Source organism: Desmodus rotundus, chromosome 6 (assembly GCF_022682495.2).
Source record: "Desmodus rotundus isolate HL8 chromosome 6, HLdesRot8A.1, whole genome shotgun sequence".
In the NCBI taxonomy this organism is placed as follows: domain Eukaryota; kingdom Metazoa; phylum Chordata; class Mammalia; order Chiroptera; family Phyllostomidae; genus Desmodus; species Desmodus rotundus.
This window is the reverse complement of record NC_071392.1, coordinates 88990803-89003737: the sequence shown is the minus strand read 5'-3', so window position 1 is coordinate 89003737 and position 12935 is coordinate 88990803. Positions and strand designations below refer to the sequence as shown.

Below are 12935 nucleotides of genomic sequence, written 5' to 3'. Positions count from 1 at the left end.
CCCTGGAATTCTAGAGCAGGGGGCCCCCGAGCGAAGGGCGGGGAGCCCTGCTTGTGGCACGTCCTTCTGTTACGGAGCCACCACGGCGCTCTGGGCGTAGTCGCTTCTTTTCGTCTCTGCCACAGGGTCCATGCTGGTGTTACCGGGAGTGCGGGACTCAGAGGCCCCGAATCTTGGGGACACGATAAACCTGGGTGGTACCATTCGGACCCTTTTCCGAAGGAAAACGAAGTTTCCCAATGGTCCTCAGCAGCAGCAGGACCCCCGGCAGGTGCCGTCCCCTCCTGCTCAAACGGTGCTGGGGTACGGGTGAGGCGCCCCTGCACCGTGTGGCTGGAGGCTCTTTAGGCTCTTTCCTCCTCCTTGCACCTCATCCTAATACGCCTTTAGGAGAAAACAAATAAATGGATCCGAGTGTTCTGGTGTGGAGCTTTTGAAAGTCGAGGCACATACAAACCACCTGAGGTGGTGTTAAAATGCAGGTCCTGATTGGCTGGTCTGGGGCGGGGCCTGGGCGACTGCATCTCTCCTGGGTGGCGGGGTGCTTGACCATACCTCACTCCCAGCAGTGGAGCTGTAACTGAGACTCTTGGGGTTTCAGGGCTCCAGCTGGTCTTGAGCAAGTGTGTTACGATTTAATGTGGTGCCCAAGAGGAAATGAAATAATTCCTTCTGAGAATCTTGTCTTTTTTTCCCCCCCAGAGTCACTGGTGTGCTTTTAATGATTTACATGACAGACCCCCGCCCCCCTCCCCCCGACAGTTCCGTTTCCTTTAGCCCCGTTTCTTTTTCGTGTTGTGAAAGCCACAACAGAAACACGGCTTTAATTTCTGAGTCCGATTCTTTAGTGTTTTGAATGGAGGGGAGAGGCTATCACTACTGAGTGCTAGGGATGGTCTAAGAAACAGCCAAGGGGTTTGACAAGCGGCTGTCTCGGGCAGCTCCCTGGAGGCCTTGCCTGGTTCGAAACAAAAACACAAGTTTGCTCCCCACAGGAGGCGCGCCAGGGAGGGAAAACCCTGCGAGGCCCGTCCTGAGGATGCGTTCAAAGGCACGTGCGGGAGAGAACAGGCGTATTTTGAACAATACTGGGTTGTTATTTTTCTGAAGTTCATTGATTTGTGTTTTGGGAAGAATCCTTGCCTCCCAGCCGCTGGTTCTTGCGTGGGCAGGGGTGTGACAGGACGGACTCAGCAGCTCAGGGTGCGACGCCCGGATACCCAGGTGTCAAACATCCGAAAGCGCCAGAGCCACTGTCTGTCACTTGATGAAAAGCTGGGTCACAGCTGTAGACGTTGACGAAGCCTGGGACACGGGGTACTCTGCTGGCCCAGCGTGTGGCTTGTGTGGCTTCCTGACGGCAAGGCAGCGCTGGCCGGGACGGGCCCCGGGGACACAGCCCCACTCTCTAAGGGCAGGGTGGTTGAGAAAATAACCATGGTAAGAAGTTAAAGCCACCCAACGTAGTGGAAAAGCCCCTAAGTGCACCTTTAAAGGCATTCCCTGACGTTTTCTCTGAGACCATGGTGAAGAGTTGGTGCTGTTCTCGAGGTGACCGTTTCTAGGAGCCTGGGGAGCTATTTATTGCCCTTAGGCCTCTGCTCAGGTCACCTCCACCGGGCCTTGGGCAAGGATCAGAAAAGGCTTTGGACTTCCACACCTCATGGCTTGGGAGTTTGATTACAACAAGTTTTTGATCACCTAAAATCTAGTTAGAAGACGAGCTTCATCATTTGTGAGCCCCCTGAGGCCCATTTAATCATCTGAGGAGCTAGGCAAGGGAAGAAGGGTCTCCTCTCACCTCCCCTTTGCGAATGTCCAGTCAATGCAAGGGCCCCAACTGGCCTGCGGCAGAAACAGATGAATACTGCTGATTTGCTTTTGCCCTCATCTCTGTCTTTCAAGGCAATCACAGTGAACAATGAAATGCATTTGAGAAGACACTCAGTCTGCTGCTGTGACCTCTCTCTCTCAGTCTGCGGAAGGCATCTTCAGTCTCCGATGAGGCGTGTGCTCCTGCCCCCCCCCCCCCCCCCCCCCGCCCTGGACTCACGCTGGCAATATTCACATGACCTTGGCCTTGTAGGACGTCTGTTGTAATTGCTCTTTCATTAGAATGTAAAACTGACTCCTTTTCATTCCTAAGTATTCAGAAACCAGGACACAGATGCGGAGGGTTTCCGGGAACACAGTGGTGTCCACCCAGCTCCGGCCCACTGACCGGATCCCGGCCCCACTGTGTGGTCTATTAGAAAGGGGCCGTGAGCAGAGCCAGGGCACTCTGGAAGTTAATTCTGCACATACGTTAAGTCTTTTATCGATGCTCAGCAGGGCTCGTGCTTTGAAATACTCCTTTCAGTTGCATTAGCAGAAGTGAAGACATTTAATTCCAACCCCAAGACGTGCCTCGTCTTCCCAGAAGGCTGACCTCAGAAAACGGACGCCACAACCCCCACGCCGGGTATTTCCCTTGTCTGGTGAACTGTTCTCTTCCTGAATTAACCTCTGATCGCCAAAGACAGAGCCTTTGCTTGTTGGCAGGTGGAATGATGAATGGTTGTCAAAGAAACCCGGGGAGATAAAAGGTTCCTAGAGCTTCCAGTGCTTCCCTGCAAAGGGACTCCCCCCTGGGTGGCGCTTCCTACATGAGCCAGGTGGCCCCCTCACAGGCCTGCCTCTCCCTCACGTCAACAGAGTGTGAACAATACTTAATTGGGCCGCTGTCCTAAGCATGACTTAGTCCAGACTGTAAAAGACAAATTAAAAAATAAAAAAAAGGGAAAGTGTGCTGAGCAGCAGGACTCTCACCTATAAGTACCCAAAGTGCTTATTATTTCAGAATCTGCTTTAGATTCAAGGGATGGCAGAAGCTAGGGAGACAGTTCAGAACAAAGAACTGGAGTATATTCAAAGCTGATTATTTTTATCGAGAAGAAGGAAAAGTGGGGAGGGCATGGAATCGGGGGTGGGGGGGTTCACCTGACATTTAGACCTGGCAATATGCTTCTGAGTGCCTTTGAGCAGGCGCTGTAGGCAGGGGGCTGGTCCCCAGGCCTGGCTGTGCAGGAGGGGTCTGGGGAGGGGGAGCACCTATACTCACTTGGAGGGCACTCCGACACTCCCCGAGGGCATGCAGACGCTCACTTTCCCTGAGTCTCATTTTCCTCATCTGTAAAACGGGGCTCACCATGTCTACTCACACATAAAGGGCCACTGCAGGCCAAACAAAATGATGCCCTGACAGCATTTCAGCAACGGAAGCTGTTTACAATTTAAGCTGCCATCATTCCTGCCTTTATCCTCTGCATTTGTTAAAAGGGAGAGTTCCCACATCCATTGCTGAAAACTGCTCTGCGCCTTTCCCAAGAGCGAACGAAATGTTGGAGCCGTTCATTCTCTGTGTTTAAAAGAGCTGCACCCACATTCACATGGGCTTTACACACATTCCCACGTTAGCATGAAGCTGATTTTACTTTTTCCCCTGAGCCGTCCAGGCAGAAACTGAGCAGCAGAATGGAGAACCTGCCCGGTCTTTCCTGTCTCTGAACAGTTCTCCGGTGATCACCTGTTTGTTGCTGGTGTTTGCTCAGTGACCTCCCTCCGGAGAGTGGATGCTGTTGGGCCTAAACTTTGTCTGAATAATGTCTCTGTAACGGAAATCACAGCCAAGAACACCAGGGCCCTGATGGCCGGCAAAGGTGGAACTAGCATTTCCAGGCAGTAGGTGGTGGGCATTCCCTGGGAAAAATTCACACCCACAGATTCCAACGATAGCCTTTCTGAATGACAAGTCAGTGAAGGAGGCGATGCCCGATTAGCCTGGACAGTGTTACTCATATACAAGAATATTAATGGACACTTATCTGTGGATGGCTGAAATCTACTCTGTTTTCGTCGGCCTCTCGTAATGTTTCTGTGGCACAAAAACAAGACGAGCACAAATATCGGGACCCATTGGAGTCAGTGGTTCTGCCACCACCAGAGACATTGCCATAGCAACACGGACGCCTGTGTTTCCTGCACTTCCCCAGCCCCAGGGAATGGAGACCTAAGAGAAGCTGACCAAGCACGGTCCTTCAAGGGAGGTCCTCTCTGAGGACCCTGCCAGGTGGGGTGGCAGGAGGGGGGCGAACACAGAAGAGGTGGGGGGGAAGGAGCACCCTGCCCTCTTTGGTGCTCAAAATCTATTGAAAGGGACAAGGGAAAGACAGGCGGAGAGAGAGGTGGAGGGAAATTGGCACTGAAAGATGCCCACAAAGGGAGGAAACAAGGACCCAGAGCTGGATGTCTGTGACCCTTTTGATTTATTCACAGTGGAGGTTCGGAGAGTTAAACCATTCTAGTTACGAAAGAACAGAACCTAAGAGCGGGGGCAGCCCCCTGACACGTTGGAGCGACTAGGATGCAGCACGTGGAAGAAGGGGACCATGTGCAGGGAACCAACCACACCGCCCTCCCCTGAGCCACCGACGTGAGGCTGGCCCACCCACCATTTCTTCACCCGGCCCCCAGTGCTTGGCAAACACAGGCTCAACAGATCTGTTCCTCCAGGGCGTGGGGAGGCTGCAGCAACTGATGGCGGCCTCTGAAGTCTTTCCAGGCCCTGTAGATAAAAATCTCGTGGAAAATATCCATGCAGAGACCTCGCTTGTGGAACGTGTAGTCTTGGAGGGGGAGTCAGAAGTGAGAGTTTTGGGCTTAGAGCTGAGATATGTTAACTGGGACCCATATTCCTCTGCAAGAGGACGATACAGCACCCCCTCCAAATGAAAATAAGATAAACATTCAAGTCACAAAGTTAAAGAGCAGCGAATACGAAAGGAATGAAGAGAGCTGTCAGAGAGCTATGCTCACAAACACAGGGAACAGAACAGGAGGCTCCAGTGGTTTTGAGGTGATGTCTGTGACCTTACACGGGACAGGTGGTACCCCGGGCTGTTACATCCTCTAACTCAGTGTGGCGGGTGGACCTCACCTCCGAGCTTGTTAGGAATGCAAAATTTCCAGTCCGGTCTCCGGCCTGCTGAATCTGTATTTGTTGATTTCCCCGGGTGATTCTAGCACATTAACATTTGGATGGCACTTATGGGGGTTATTCCTGGTGAGAGAACTGTGGAGAAGTCCAGTGTGGTGTGACTGGGGGCCTGGGACTGAAATCAGGGTGTGCATGGGGCTGAGTTCTTGTCTGAGGCTCCAGGAAAAACGTGCTCCCACACTCGCTCCCTTGCGGTTGCAGGAGTGAGGTCCCGCCTCCTGGTCGTTGGGACTGCTCTCCTAGAGGCCCCCATGTTCCTGCTGCATGGTCCCCTCCACTCCCTTTTCATGAAGCTGGCATAAGTTTAAAACCCAAATACGCCCTTCCCCCACAAGTAAAAGGATGCTACACACCCATCTCACCCAGGAATACTGACTGATGTGTTAAAAAAAAAAAACTAAACAAAGTTTTAGTAAAACGATTTTACTTAAACCTTCAGAGAATGCCTCACTGTGCTGGGGATGAGAGCGTGGTTCACTATTTGGAGGGCTCTTACTACAGCCACCCTGTTAGGCTACCGCAGAAGAAAAGCCACATGTCATCTCCACAGATGCTGAGATGACATTAGGGTATTATTCAATATCCAACCCTGACAAGACTTACCCAAATGGGATCCTGAAGATACGTCACACGCACCGAGCAATCCTTAAGTTAGGTGCGCAGGCAGGGTTCTGCGGTGGCCCCTCTCAGGTCGCTGCCTTATACGCGCATCTTCTCCCGATTCGATTCTACAAAATGCCTATCTGGGTACTGCTGGGCAGGATTTTGCTGATGTAATTAGGTGCCAAATTGACCTTAAGACAGGGAGTTTTTTTCCTTTAAATGGCTTTTGGGTTCTGTGCATTACCGAAAAAGAACAACTCAGAAATTAACTTACCAGGGAAAGTTTGGAAGTTATCTTCACATAAATTTTGTATAATGTGAAGGGAAGGCCTGATAAGTGGAAAGACATTCATTCTCTTGTTGGACAGGAAGACATCATTTATATAGATATCAATTATCCTGCCATTAACTTGCACGTAAAATTCAATCTCAACAGAAGCTCTACACAATCCCAGTAAAATGATCAGCATTCTAAAATCACATAGGAAAAGTAAATGTGTTCAGACAAAAAAATTCCGATAAAAGAGAATTAAAGGGAAATTAGCTGTATGAACTATGAAATGCTATTGTAAAAGCTCATCCATTACCACGGTCTGCTACCATCCCGTGAAGAGTCAGATCGATGGCGCAGATCAGGCAGCCCAGAAGTAGACTCAGGTATAAAGGCAGTTCAAGTATAAAAGGAGAAGGTGGAAAAAAGGATGATTCCTCAACCAACGTTGCTGGAGTAACTGGCCGGCCAGGTGGAAAAGCTAAAGCTGGAGTCCTACCTTACTCCCAAACAAATTTTACATGGAGTAGATCAGTCAAGTTTACAAATAAAACAAAATCCTTAGAAAAAATGTGGAAAAATTAAAAAAATAATTTCTGAATGGAGAAGGCAAAAAGCCATAAAACTTTTTTGATTTCACCATGTAAAATTTTCTTTTTTTTTTTTTTTTTTTTTAAGTCACTCTTCAGTTTAATTGTAGTTTGAGACTATACAGAAAAATTCTACCTCAAGTCTCTTTTCCTTTTATAGAATCTTCCTAATTTTTTTTTTTGTGAACCTCTGCTTTATTTATTTTTTATTTTTTTTTCACCATGTAAAATTTTAAAAAATTTACATGAAAAAAATCCATAATTCAAAAAATAGAGCTCAAACTAGGAAACCATTCAAACATAGTAAAATAATAATTAACATAAAAAGAATTCTTCTAAGTAGTAAACAGCCAACAAAGAAATAGGAAAGGATATAAATATTTGGTCAAAGAATAAGAACAGGCAGTAAAAGGAAAAATAAATACAAGTGACTTATATACAAAGATACTTAAGCTCAGTCATAATTAATGAAATCCAAATAAAACAATAAAATATCATTTTTTCAAATGAAATGCAGCAAATCTAGAAGAGTACTATGACACACTGCTTTGGTGACGGTGTGGGGAAAAAGACGCTTATACTGTATCAGACTGGAGGTGCTGTATCATTGGAGGGTGATGAGTAATTGCTATCAAAATTTGAAATGTATCCCGCGAGCCCTGGCCAGGTAGCGAAGTTGGCTGGAGCATCATCCCGATGCGCCAGGGTTGGGGCTTTGGTCCCCGGTCAGGGTGCATGCAGGAATCAACCAATGAACGCACAGAGAGGTGGAACCACAGATCAATGCTTCTTTTTAAATTTCTCTCCTTCCTCTATCTACAATAAATATAAATATATATATATATATCTCCCTGACTCAACAATGTCATGTATATAAATCTATTTATAATGGAAACAAAAAAATGGGAATACTTTAAATGACTAATAGATCAAAGAGCTGTAACCCTAATATCATATTTAACTTAAACTGTAAATGTGCCTGGTGCTTCTGCAGGAAAGCAGAATATGGATCATTTGCAGGAAAAGTGCACATTAGAAAAGGGGGATAATAATGCTTCTTTGCATGTGAGTAGGTGTGTGCGTGTGGGTCACTGAAGAGGACCCGGGCACACTAGAGAAGAAAAAGACTAGGTGTCAGAGATTAAATGCATTAATCATGCAAGCTTAGCATAAGGATGAAAAAAGGGATCGGCTCAGAAATAATTAAGATGTAATTGTAAGAGCTGGCAAGATTATTTTAAGTGCTTGCAGGTGGTAAAGAAAACCAACTATCAGCTTGTAATTATGAAGGAAACGGAATAAATGTATGTAGTTTTTAAATGTTCATCACATCCACAACTCTTTTGCACATGAAGATATAAAAATATTTTATCTTCAGATGGTGGAGAGGGAATCTGGAATGTAGACAAGAAATCAAGTCGTTAGACACCATGGCGTCAGAGGCAGGATGGGGTGGCTGCGGGAATCAAACTCACTAGCCCCAGTGGTCGTGTGCTGTGGTGACTTCCAGCCCATTTGCTACCTGGAGTGATCCCTGGCACCCCATCCCGTCACGCTCCCAATTTATTTGGGAGAACCACATTCCTGAGAGGGCTGGTTTTTCAATAGCTCTGCAAACTGGAGTGAACCACTGGACAAGTTTGGGTTTGCATCCTCCTGGCTTCCAGACCACCATGGCCTTGGATCTCAAGAGGAGGAGAATTTGACCATGTGAACTGTTTTCTACTCTGCTCAGTGCTTCCTGCATTCTCCATGTCCCGCCCACTGAGAGTTCTTGGACTAGAGCCCCTCAGTGTCCCGTGCAGGGTAGCTCCAGGGTGGGAGCCAGAGAGGTCAAGGTTAGGGTGGAGACTGAGTCCAACTGCCAGCACCCAGCAGGGCCCGATTCTCTGGGGCCTTTCTGGGGCCTGGCGTACTTGTAGGTTAGTGGAGGTGTGTGCTCTGTCCACACCTGTGCTGAGAATATCACTCACTAGAGAGTCCTGAAAAATGCTAACTTGTTATACTCTGTATAAGCAGAAGATTCCTTAGGAAATGAAGTCTCACATCTTAAAGTGCTTTGTCTATCTTCGGATATTTTACAGAAGGGCCTAGTGTGTGGCCTTTGGTCCGATGCACTCTGTGTCAGGTATCATGGATGTGACAGGACACCCCAAGGGTTAATGTGAGTGCCCTGTAACAGGGCTCGCCGTAGTGCCTCAGTGCAGACATTTATGGCATCTGCCTCTTGGATGTATTTTTTCTTGTGCTTTTTAAAAAACTTCTATTTATTTATTGATGAGAGAGAGAGAGAGATTGAGATTTCTTGTGCCACTTATTCATGCATTCACTTGTTGATTCCTAACCAGGCACCGAACCCGCAACCTTGGTGTATCAGGACGATGCTCTAACCAGCTGAGCTATGCAGCCAGGGCTGTTTTGTTTTTATTTTTCACAGAACGGGTGCACTGCCATCTGTAGTTGTCCTGTTGGCAAATCCTCGCCATTCCAAGGAAAGAAGAGTCCCTGAATTTGACAAAGAGAAAGGGCAGAGCCCATGTCTGAGAGGCGGATAACAGCAATTGTCTGCTGCTCTGTGGCCTTTAAACACTCCAGAACTCGGGGCTAGGTTTTTTCTACCTTGCAGTTATTGTTCTAAAAATACTCCTAAGAACCATAATGATGTGCTTCAGAAACAGGCTGTACCTCTTACCAACTGGAAGAGCAGGCAGAAAAACAGCCACTGGACGTTCCTAACAGAGCAGAGCGAGTGTAATCAAACCGACCTAACTTTTTTTACCATCCCCTATGAAACCGCACTCTCCCACCCCGGGCTCGGCCCGTGTCCGTGAGGATGCTGCCGTGCTGCCCAGTGATTTCCAAACTCCAGTCACGCGGGAACCACTCCACATTTTTTGCCATAGTCATGTAAGCCCTAATGATTATTTCTTTACTTATTTTCACTAAAGTGATCCAATTTCTAATGTAAATAAATACATTGATAAAACTTCATAACCCTACTGAGAATTCTATTACCTGTCAAGGCTCAACAGAAGCCTGCTCTCTCCTTACTGAAGGGCGAACAGCGAGGTGGGAGAGGGGTTAAAAGCATTTCGGAACCAATGGAGACGTCCTCTTTGACAAAATTAGGAGGGCGGCAGGAGAAGTAAACAGGACGTGACTTTATATTGTCAGGCAATGCCATGTCTATTTTCTGTCCACAGCGAGCCAGTGACCCCCTATCAAAGTCAGCATGCTGCACGGCAGGCAGGAGGCAGACGTCACCCCCTGGAGTTGTGCGGCGCACAGCCTGGCCAGCGGTGTTGGGTTGGCCAAAAAGTCCGTTACGTTTTCTCCATAAGATGGCCCTACTAGTGCTTAGTAATATTGAACTTCATTCAAAACAATTTTGCTATATTGTATTGTGACAGCTGTCATGTCAGTGTGCATGAAAAAACGTATCAAAATTGGTGAATTTTTGTGCAACCAGTTTAATATTGAAGATGACAGAAGATACGCAACATTTTCAGTGCGTTATGCTTTATTACTTCGAGATGGGTAAAAATGCGACTGAAACACACAAAAAGATTTGTGCAGCATATGGAGAAGGTGCTGTGACTATTGGACATGTCTAAAGTGGCTTGCAAAGTTTCTTGTACTATTCATATTTTTGTCAAATAATTCTTTGCTGTGGGGCTGTCTCATGCACTGGAAGGTGTTTAGCAGCATCCCTGGCCTCTACCCACTAGAAGCCAACAGCAGGAGATAGCCAACGACCTCAAAATATCCAAATCAGTAAAGCTGCTGATGAAAATGAAAAATGTGTCTTTTATTTTACGGAAAAAACGTAATGGACTTTAAACATGGGCAGAGCCCGAAAGGCATCAGAGCGGTACTGAGTAAGTCAGTCAGTGGCATTACAGGACAGGGAAAGAATCTTATCACATAAAGCCAGCCTCACGAAGATTACATTTCTGGTTCTATCATTAGGTAGCATCTAACTAAGAAGGAAATGTAAGGGAGCAGAAGGAACACGAGGCCTAAGGGTGGACGTCTTGAATTCTAATCTCCAGGTCTCTGCAAAGCGCAGGCCCTGGTGTGGCTGTGAAGCGAGTGGCCTGGCTGGTCACTGCCATCCCTAAAAGACCAAGGCCATCAGACGCCCTGTTCATCACAGCCAGGGGCGTGGGTTGCTTCCAAAGATGCACATACTTCATTAGAGCAGCACCCCCTCCCCCAACCTCCGATATCCTTTCAAACTAGCTTTGCAGCTGATTCAAGAAATTGAATAATAATGTGACATAGTCTTCACACTGAGGTTTCTTCCTCGGGCGCAGCACCTTCTACAACGACACACTTTCACGAGAGCACCGAGTCTGGCCCCGCGCTGCAGATTCTTGTTCACTTGTCTTCAGCCTGCTTTTCCAGCTGCAGGAAGGCCGACTGGCTGTCCTCCAGCTTACACAGAAACAGAGTTCTCTGTCTCGATGGGCTCCCTGGTAACACAGTCAGAGGAGCCCGACCTTCTGCAAGCTCACTGCCACGGCTTTTCCTTGGAGACTTCACCACCTAGAGGCTTTATTGCTCTTCATAAACCATCTTTCTGTTATTGTTGCACTGTTTGAGTATTAACTTCCTTTTCTTTTGGTAGCCTTGTTTGAAAGGGCTCACCAAGGGGGCTGGTAGTAAGCTTCCCTCTTATCTGGTGAGTGATTCTCAAGCTCGGCTCCACACCTGGGGAGGTGACACATGATGGACACCTGGATCTCACCCCCAGGGCATCGGATCTCATTGCCCAGGGGTGTAGGCTGGACATCAGGATTTTCAAAGTTCCCAGTGTAATCTGAAAGTGCACCTGAGACTGAGAACCACTGTGCTAGGTTAGCGCTTTCAAACCGAAACGTGCACACGGTGGGTCGGCAGCCTGGGAATCTTGCTGAAAGGCAGATGCTGACTCAGTGGGCCTGGGATAAGGGTCCGAGAGTCTGCATTTCTAACAAGCTTTCCGTGGCACCAGATGCAGTGATGCAGTTCTTCCTAATGCCCTCTGTTCAGACCTGGACTAAGTGGCGCTCACCTCCCTCCTCTCTGCCCTACGCGCACTTGAGTAACATGTGATTCACGGCGCGCAACGGCCTTCTGTGTGTGCGTACCGTTCTGTTTCTGACTGCCGGACAGCGAGGATCCCTATTCTACTCTCAGGTGGAAGACTATCTGAAAAAGGCAGAACTCTCGAATCAGCACTCAGAACGAGGAGCTCAGGCTCACGGAATCCAGGGTGCACGCGTTGATGTGGGGACCCATGTAGAACCCCAGAATTTGTATGAAGGCCATTTTAAACCGAGGACATTTGCGATCCGGCAGATGCAGAAAGAAATCTTTCCGGAGCTTCTGTTACCTGACTGAAAGTAGAACCTCTGGGAAACGAGGCTGCCATAGATGCTCCCCTTCGGAGTGGCTTTCACTCCCAGGGAGGAGACCAGAGTAAACCTACCGTGAGTCCCCTGCGCAGGCTGTTCATGGCCTAACGCAGACAGCCAGCTGCCGGTTCTGCATCACAAGCAGTATCACAAACATCATCTCTGCCCTGCTCTTTTCGAAACCCCTTTGTCCTAGCCTTCGAAAACTCCTCTCCTCTCTCCTTCTAACTAAGGTATGTAGACCTCCACCTTGAATCATTCACTAAGCTAATTCTCGTGTAAGCTTCCACATGCTGTCGCTAACTCCACTTTACAGGCGAAGAAACCGAGGTTTAAAGACTTTACCTGAGTCCAGGTGGTCTAAGTGCCAGGGGTCGGTGGCGGACGACATGGGCGAGAGGGTGAGCGGGGAGGCCCCGCAGTTGGACTCCACCAGCGTGCCCTGGATGTGCACGTGTGCGGAGGCGTTGGTCGGCCGCAGGGCCGCCTTCAGGGGCGCGATGTGGTTGAACTGCACTCGGGAGAGGCACCCGGTGAAGCCCGGGGTGTTGTACTTGTGGATCTCTTGGTCGATCTTCCCTGTTTCTAAAGGACAAAGAGAGAGGATGTAAAAATCTCATCCCACTCGCTACATCCCAGCCGCAAAATGCGCTAGTCTCTGACTGCTTGGGTCCAAATCTTACTCTTAGGTTTCAGGTTAAGATGTTCTGTTCTGTAGATGAAATGCTAATGACGCGGTAAGGCTCAGGGTTAGACACTTCACTTTAAGAAGGACCTACTGGAGAACCTGGTAGGCTGAGAAGACTGTATTTGTTAAAATAACATGCACTCCTAAGTACCTTCCAGATACTTGAGGTATTGCTGACACTAACGACACCCTTGGTTCTACCTGATTTTTGTTTCTGCGCTTCAGTGCCCCTCCTACAGGTATTGAATGAGCCTCGGCCCAGCCCTCCCACACCTCTTTTGTATCTCTTTCTTACCTTCTTCTTCGTCATTTAAAAACAAAAGGGAAACAAAGAGTTCCTACAGACTGT

The 12935-nt window shown here is 48.1% G+C and overlaps 1 protein-coding gene across 1 annotated transcript in view; it reads right to left on the bottom strand.

The window, feature by feature from the left end:
- The window catches only part of CNTNAP2 (contactin associated protein 2), a 1617197-nt gene that overhangs the window by 14684 nt on the left and 1589578 nt on the right, over nt 1-12935 (bottom strand). The window contains exon 22 of the mRNA XM_053926665.1: nt 12244-12483. Within this exon, the coding sequence (XP_053782640.1) occupies nt 12244-12483 (240 nt within the window). The remainder of the gene's footprint in view (nt 1-12243; nt 12484-12935) is intronic.